Source organism: Echinops telfairi, unplaced genomic scaffold (genome assembly GCF_000313985.2).
Source record: "Echinops telfairi isolate 266 unplaced genomic scaffold, ASM31398v2 ScPeMD7_8;HRSCAF=38, whole genome shotgun sequence".
In the NCBI taxonomy this organism is placed as follows: Eukaryota; Metazoa; Chordata; class Mammalia; order Afrosoricida; family Tenrecidae; genus Echinops; species Echinops telfairi.
The window spans coordinates 16814778-16823470 of record NW_022103905.1 but is presented as its reverse complement, the minus strand read 5'-3'; the positions used below and the strand labels follow the sequence as shown (position 1 = coordinate 16823470).

Below are 8693 nucleotides of genomic sequence, written 5' to 3'. Positions count from 1 at the left end.
CTACTTAAAGTTGAGACCCTTTCTTTTACCATGTGCGTGCTGGTTATTGGAGCCATAAGAACTTCTCCTACATTCAGTCAAGCCGATCTCATAGGTGGGTAATAGGTAGGGAGGTGGAATGAAGACAGTTGTTTAGAGGTAGCCTAGTAAGATTGAACACGGGTGATCAAACCACAAGGGGCTTGTGGGCCGATGATTGATTTTGTAAGTAAAATTGTATTGGAATACAGCCATGCTCCTTAGTTTTGCATTTGTAGCTGAGTGCGCACTTCATTGGCAGAAGTGAGTAGTCATGACAGGGACGGTACTGCCTGCCAAACCTAAAATAATTTACTACCTGGCCTCTACAGAACAAGTTTGCTGACCCTTGATAGAGACTAATAGTTCTTCATCTTGTACTATATAATAGAGTCATCTCAGAAGTCTTAACAAAATTTACGGACACCTGGATTTTACCTCCATCCCCATTTAACTAGTTTGGATTTTGACTGAGTTTTTAAAACTCCAGGTCATCCCAGTGTGTAGCCAGGTGGAGAGCAGAAACAGCATAGTCTGGAGAGTAAGGGCCCCCCCCCCAAAAGGTAATACTCAAACCAGAAAGCATCTAATAATATGGGGAAGTGCAATGAAACATTGCGCGTATATATATAAAACTATGTGCAGGATGAGCCCAGTTTTGAACTGTGTTTCTTACGTGTGTGTGATAAGCAGTGAAATGTAGAAAAGAGACTGAAAGTGAATAAAATTGAGTGGTTTCATTTAGATTCTAGAGGATGGATTATGAATGCTTCCTATTTTTTTCTTTAAACTTTTCAATGTGCATTAAGGAGTAATAGATGGGTACACATATATGATCTGTATGCCCAGGTCGCAGCCAGTAAATGTTTTTTTTCCAACCAATAAATATTTATCAAAAATAAAGTGTAACTTATTCTAGTCTGTATTTTATATTGTATAAAATACATTTGGATAATGTTCTATATTTTGTGATATAGAATATCTTATAAGTGGTTTTGATGGAAATCTTTTTCTTTCTAGGCTCATTGGTGGGCAGTGTTACTTATGGGGATTGCCTTGATCATGCTAATGGCTGGATTCATTAAGATATGCAGTGTCCATACTCCGAGTAGTAATCCAAAGTTGCCTCCTCCTAAACCACTTCCAGGTAAGACTGTTTGAACAGGTAAATATTTATACAACTCAGAACCATCTAACAGGCGGAACTGAATTATAAATGAGTCTTTGGTAATTCATTTTATAGTACTTCCTCCTTGGGAAGGAGATGGCTGGATGAATGATTTAGTTGATGTTTAAATATGCTACTTATCATTCCAATCTAGCTAATAGCCAGCTGCCATTGAAATGCTAATCTAACCTGAGTGTCACGTGTGTGCCTGTGTGATATTTTTGAAATTATTTTTTTGTGTGGGGGGAATGAACTGGCTTTCCTCAAGGAGGGCATTTATAGGAAAAATACGGGCTCCAGTGTGAGAGTCCTAGGGTAGAGGCTTCACACTAGAGATGATCACGGTCCACGCGGGAAACAGGGATGACTCGGCATTAGGAGGGAGGACCCTCTTTAGATTAGCTCCAGGGCTTTGGAGGAGAAAAGTGTAGGAAGCAAGCGCTTCAGATCATTTATTTCTACTTGGTTACTCACTCTGTTCACAAGGTGTTCATGGCTTCCATGTTGCCTGGCCCAGAGCTCTGCCCACTGTGGGTGCATGGGGCAGGCCCTGAGAGGCAGCACTTCCCTGACTGCCTCCCACAGACAGCCACAGTAAAATCTCAAAGTATTTGAACACGAGGAGTTTGTTAACGTTTACACTTACAGTTTATAGTATTTTCCTTTAGTTACCCCACTTACTCTCCCTGTCTTCAGGCAAGGAATCCAGTAGTCCTGCTAGAGCACGAACCTGGTGGAAATCAGAGGAAATTTGATTTTGACATCATTGCTTTTCCTGGATTCACATGGTTAGCAATCTGGAATTTATGCCCGTTTCTTAGGCATTTCCAAGGGCCACATGACATTTTATAAAACAATGAATCTCATTCAGTGAAGCAGGGATTTTACTTGTCTATTATTTTATTTTAAGGAAATGCCACTATTAAAAACTAGAAAACAGAACAAAACACCCCAACCCCTGTCATCACAATCTCACAAAAAGGGCTACATACTTCCACATGACCTTCCCTACAACCCTCAAAACAAGCTATATGAATTAGTTACCATCCCTGTGTATAGATTAGGCAACTGGGACCCAGCCCGAGGATAAATCTTTGCCTCAAAGACACAACATCCATCTGAATTTAGCTTACTCTGTCTCATATTTGTAGCTCCTGAGCATTAGAAATGCAGCTAGTCTCAGCTGAGAAGAGCTGTAAATATACAATATGTCTTCGACTTTGTGGAGACTCGCTATATCAGACGTTTCATTAGGAATTCTTTATATTGACAAGGTGATAAAATGCTAATTCAGGCTGTTTTAGGGTAAAATCTAAAAGTTATCTCACTTCAAATGTTACTATGGCTGTAGTACCTATGTTTTGCTGCGGCTACACTAACTTTGGCAATGTGTGCGTGTCCTGTCCTAGAGTTCTCATTGACAGCATTGATGTACACCCTTCCTTACTGAGACAGCAGCTGGTTTTACTGCTTTTGTTTCTTTGGTAGAAAGCTCACGGTGAGTCTTGTTTTGTATTTTGTTTGTGACCCACAGGCACTTTAAAGAGGAGGAGACCTCCGCAGCCCATTCAGCAACCCCAACGCCAAAGGCCCCGGGAGAGCTATCAGATGGGACACATGAGACGTTGACTGCCGCTTTTGCTGTGGTCCTTCCTAGTGCCTATAGTGGAAACTCACTCCAAAGAGAACCTATCAAGTCATCCCCCCAGCTAACCCTCACACATAGCAGTCGAAGAAACAAATGGCAAGAAAGCATGTCCTCAGCCCAGGTGGAATTACTTAAAATTGAATGCTTGGAAATTCCAATTTGGGGGGTGGGGGGTTAGAAAAGGAACCTGGTTTTCTATGGACAGCTGTTTTTAACCCAGTGGCACAGGCTTAGGGTATTAGTACGTGCCTAGGTTCCCTGTTCTTCATTGCTGCATTTTCTTCACTTGCAGGCAAACTTGGCTCTCGATAACTTTTATCACAAATTGAAATATCTCTCTCTCTATATTTTTTTCAACTGCCATTCAAGGCTAGGCGGCTCAGCCACCTCAACATTGGAGACATCACTTGCCAGTGTACATACCTTGTTATATGCAGACATGTATTTCATACGTACACTGTACTTCTGTGTGCAATTGTAAACAGAAATTGCAATATGGATGTTTCTTTGTATTATAAAATTTTTCCGCTCTTAATGAAAAATTACTGTTTAATTGACATACTCAGGATAACAGAGAATGGTGGTATTCAGTGGTCCAGGATTCTGACATGCTTTACACAGGCAGTTTGAAGTGAGGATCAATCTCCCTCTTTCTTACGATGGAGTTGGTTCTGATCTTCATTTTATTTTTATCAAGTGGCTGCTAAGAAGAGCACAGGAGTTACTACGCAGAAGAACACAGTCAGGAAGTGTGATAACTGGACATATGCAGCATACTACTTCAGAATTAGCTCTTTGTGTCAGTGTCTGATTTCTGCGTGCTTATTTTAAACTTTCTGATTCAAGTCCGTTATTTGAATTGGGGGGGAATTATTTTCATGCTTCGCTAGAGATCATGTCAATGATTCTTTTTATTTGTAGCCTACTTACTTGTGTTTTCCATATACCTAAAGTATGCTGATTGTGTTTTTTCCCCTCCTGCCTGATAGGGAAAAGAAAAGCTGTGTCTTTATTGTGTCGAGAGAAGATTTGAACAGTTTCCCCCCCCAGCATACTATCACTGGTCATGGGTAACCACTAAGGAACAGTTCACTCAACTAGGTGAAATTGTAGATAGGCCTTCTTACGTTCCCCCTCCCCACCTTAAACTATTTTAACAGTACTAAAGGTGAAACAGCACAATGCCCTATCCCAAATTTATTTTTTAAGCTGATGTAAATAATTGGCATTTTAAAGAAAGAAAGCAAAAGCATTTAATGTATTAACAGGCTTATTGCTATGCAGGAAGTGGAAGGGGGCATTACAAAAAAATTAAGCTTGTGACGTATATATTGCTTCTGTTTTCCAACTGCATCCCTTACATTAGAGTAAACAGCTGTGATTTTCCTGGCTTTACATAGGAGACAAATTTAGGGAAGGTTGAAAAAATTTCTGTGTTTGGGCTTTTTTTCACCCCTCCTTTTTTTCTTAAGAGTATAAGGTTTACACAATCATTCTCATAATGTGACGCAAGCCAGCAAGGCCAAAAATGCTAGAGAAAATAACGGGCTCTCTTCCTTGTAAACTTGTACAGTACATGGTGACTTTTTCAAAATACAGCTTTTTGTACATGATTTAGAGACAAATTTTGTACATGAAACCCCAGATAGACTATAAATAATTCTAAACAAACAAGTAGGTATATATGTATGTAATTGCTTTTAAATCATTTAAATGCCTTTTTTTTTGGACTGTGCAAAGGTTGGAAATGGGTTTGCATTTCTAAAATGGTGACTTTTATTCTGCAAGGGTTCTTAGTAACTTCTCGAGTGTGGTAGACTTTGGAACATGTAAATTTTTTGCTTGTAATGTTATCCTGTGGTAGGATTTTGGCAGGTACACACTGCCCTATTTTATTTGAGTCTGCGTTAAATGTTTTCTGAAAAGAGATAATGTGCACTGAACTCTTTCCACTGCAGATCAAGATGTGGTCAAAGAAAATGGTCAACATGAATGGGATCTATTACTACTGTCAGTTTAATGTCCACTGTGTTTTATACAGTATCTTTTTGTTCACTTTGGAAATTTTTACTAAAAATTGCAAAAATAAAAGTATTGTGCAAAGATGTAAGGATTTTTGAAACTTGAAATGCATTAATAAATAGACTTGATGAAATCAATGTGAAGGTTCCATACTTTTTGAACCGTGAAAGCCGCCCCCAGAAGCCGCCCCCTCAGCAACTCTCCCTTCCTGAGCGATTGAGGGCTGTGAGTCAGAAAGAGGACTGTGGACTCCCACAGACAGGTAGCTGGCTGTACATCGAGTTTGGAGTCCCTGCAGAAAAATGTACCTTTATCGATCGCTGTAAAAACAAAGAACACTCAAGTAATCTCCACCACTCTACGTGGTTTCTAATCAGTATTCGAAGATTTTGTCTTAGTGGAAGAACTGAGTCATTTTGGCAACTTGTAAGTCTTATTTATATAGATATTTTACACGCTTCTGAATGTTAAGTACCTCATTTACTTTAAAAGTCTAGTTTTGTGATAAATTTTAACCTTTCAAGCCCACATTTTCATGCTGTGTCAGATTTATCTGGAGATAAATCCGGAGATAACTGACATTTCAGTGTTACCTGGAGAAAGAATTGGGCAAAGAGAACAGAACATGGAAACTGGATGGTGCCCCGCGCAGAGTAATCTAACCCAAATTATTGTTCTTAACTTTGGTCAGGTGTAAATAAAGAGGATTTGTTAAATGAATAACTATGAGATAATTTTTAGTTACTTGGTTAATTTAGGACCATCAAGCTGTATATCCTACTTGTTCATAAACCATCAATATTGATGATTAAGTCAGATAGTTGCAATCTGTTACTTTTATTTACAATTGCATGCTTACATTTTTGTTGGTTAAAACATCTCTCTGTTATTTTACAAAATTCAGGCAACTCACAAAATCAGGCTCAAAATCCAGTAAGGTGATTGCCGTGTCTGGGGGAGTGTCTGTTCCCACAGTACCTGCTGCTCTGGCGAGGCCTTATGTAAGCCCAGGGCAGCTCGTCTGATCACTCTGGTTTGTGAGGGCCTTAAGGGTTCATGTTCAGAGACGTGACAATCGAAGATTTAGAAGAATCGAGCAAACTGCTCCTAAATTCTTGTCTGTGGCTCTTTAGTTCCGACATTTTAAGACCTAACTTATTTCTCCCAAGTTGAGATAGGTGTCTGTCCATAAAATTGTGGTGCTTGTATTTGAGAAGGCCTTTTCTTTTTTTTTTTTTTAACATTTTATTAGGGGCTCATACAACTGTTATCCCAATCCATACACACATCAATTGTGTAAAGCGCATTTGTACATCGTTTCTCAAAACATTTTCTCTCCATTTAAACCCCCGACATCAGGTCCTCATTTTTCCCCTCCCTCCCCGCTCCCACCTCCCGCATGAGCCCTTGATAGTTTTTAAATGGGTATTTTGTCATATCTTGCCCTGTCCGACGTCTCCCTTCATCCACTTTTCGGTTGTCTGTCCCCCAGGGAGGAGGTCACACACAGTTCCATGTAATCGGTTCCCTCTTTCCTACCCATTCTCCCTTTACCCTCCCTGTTTTGCCACTCACGCCACTGGTCCTATAGGGCTCATCCGCCCTGGATTCCCTGTGTTTTCAGTTCCTATCTATACCAGTGTACCTCCTCTGGTCTAGCCAGTCTTGCAAGATAGAATTCGAGTCATGGTAGTGGGAGCGGGGAGGAAACCTTTAGGAACTAGAGGAAGGTTGTATTTCTCATCATTGTTACATCGCACCCTGACTGGCATCTCCTCCCTGAGACCCCTCTGCAAGGGGATCTCCAGTGGCCTACTAATGGGCTTTGGATCTCCACTCGGCCTTGCCCCCTTCTTCACTATGGTAAGATTTTTTGTTCTGATGATGCCTTATACCTGATCCCTTCGACACCTTGTGGTTGCATAGGCTGGTGTGTTTCTTCCATGTGGGCTTTGTTGCTTCTGAGCTTGATGGCGAGAAGGCCTTTTCATACCTCTCTAAGTGCTTATTATTGAGGGTGTAAGAGGGCTAATGGGTTGAATGATGTTCTTCAAATAGTCCTAACCCCAGGTGTCTGTGAACATGCCCCTGCTCGGAAATTGGACCTTTGAAGATGTCACTAGTTAACTTGAGCCCTCAATTTGAGTGACAACAGCCTTATTCAAGAAAGTCAAAGACCAGGAAAGTGGCTGTGTGATCGTGGGGTACGCACAACTTCCAGCCAAGGGATCCCTGGGGCTCCCGGAAAGCTTATTCGAAAAGCTTTCCCCAGAGCCTTTGGCGAGAACTTGGCCCTGATGTGGACTACTAACCTTCAGAACTGGGAGACAATACACCTGTCTTCCTGTAAGCCACCAGGCTGTGGGGTTTGTTAATGGCTGCCCCAGGAAACCAGTCCAAGGCTCAGTGTAGCAACTGCACACATGACGGCCCACCTCCTGGGACACAGACAGAGACATTCAGCATCCATATCGAAAGGGTTAAGGTCTCCCCAAACTAGCGCAAATCGCGTGTTGTTTTGAAGCAGCGAGTCGGCCAGTTTGTCTCTCCAGAAGTCACTAACGTTGTAAGAATTAGTAGCTTTCTGAAAGCAAGAGCCCAGCATCCGTTTTAGTAGTTCTGACTTGATGTTCTTGATTAGAAACAACTTCTGCCGGAGTCATCTGTTCATTTATTACCAATTCATTTTTCTCATTTTCTGTATCTAACCTTTTGTGTTACTCGAATGCAAACCGACCCCTGAGGTCTATGTTGTCTTGCCGTATTGGTTGCATGCCTTACATACATGCATATGTGCCCTGTTTTCAGTAGAAGTTCATGTATGTTATTATTGAGCAACTCTTCTGACTTTCTGTTCTGTCTTATTAAAAGCAACAGGGTGCTAAGTAAAAAATGGAGAGTTGAACAAAATATTTATTAGCCTCTGTTATTCCCTAAAAGCCCACTAACATGACAGAGGGTTGTGGAAAGAAAAGAGCAGATGCCAGGGAGGACAAGGCCAACTGAAAAGACCGAAACAAGCAAGATTTTGGAAACTGGGAAGCGGTGGACGGGCTCTATCTGGCGTGATGACCTGGGAAGGCCGGATGCTGAGCCACGAGTGGAAACAGGCAACCGTTCATATTTTGGAGTATATCCAGCCTTCCTGACTTTTCTATAACTATGGCTAAAGGCATCGTGCACACACTTTTGTATTCCACCTTTCTTATTTAACAATACATTGATACTGTATCATTAAAATGACTATAAGTATTTTATTCTCTCGATGTACTATTTATTTTTTACTTAACCAATTCCCAATTCTTTAGACCCCTAGATGGTTCCCAAATTTCTCCTTATTTTAAATAATCCTACAAGGCAAATCCCGAATCTAATAAAGTCAAGTTCCTGAAACTAGAATCTCGCTAGATTATAGATTTTATAAGGGTCATTGATATAAATTACAAAATTGACTCCCAAATAGATGTACCAAGTTACAGTGTTGCTGTTGGCATATAAGGATAATTTTGTTGCTTGGGTACCTTAATTTTGAGAGCTCCCTGCTTCAACTCCAGTCGTGTGCAGCTGCAGAGAGGTTGAGTCACTCCTGCCTGGTGTGCAGAACTCGGAGTCAAACAGAGTGCCCCGGAAATGCCAATTTCTTCAATGGAATCAGTTAATTCTAGGTCTGGGTTTTCTCCTGTATAAGGAGATCCTAGAACACGCCTACCAGAAGGCAGGAAAGCTATGAAAGATTACTGCAGGCCCTGTCCAAGAAGTCCAGGAGGCACCTTGAAGAGATTCCCCCTTGCCAAACAGGATCGTTTTAGCATCAGTAAAGGTGCTGCCTGCCAGAGT

At 41.1% G+C, this 8693-nt stretch overlaps 1 protein-coding gene across 1 annotated transcript in view; it reads left to right on the top strand.

Moving 5' to 3' along the window:
- ADAM10 (ADAM metallopeptidase domain 10) overlaps positions 1-4993 on the top strand; it is a 102078-nt gene extending 97085 nt beyond the window's left edge. The window contains exons 14-15 of the mRNA XM_004709452.4: positions 1039-1165; positions 2721-4993. Coding sequence (XP_004709509.1) covers positions 1039-1165; positions 2721-2815 — 222 coding nt within the window. The 3' untranslated portion in view covers positions 2816-4993. The remainder of the gene's footprint in view (positions 1-1038; positions 1166-2720) is intronic.
- The last annotated feature ends 3700 nt before the right edge of the window (positions 4994-8693 follow it).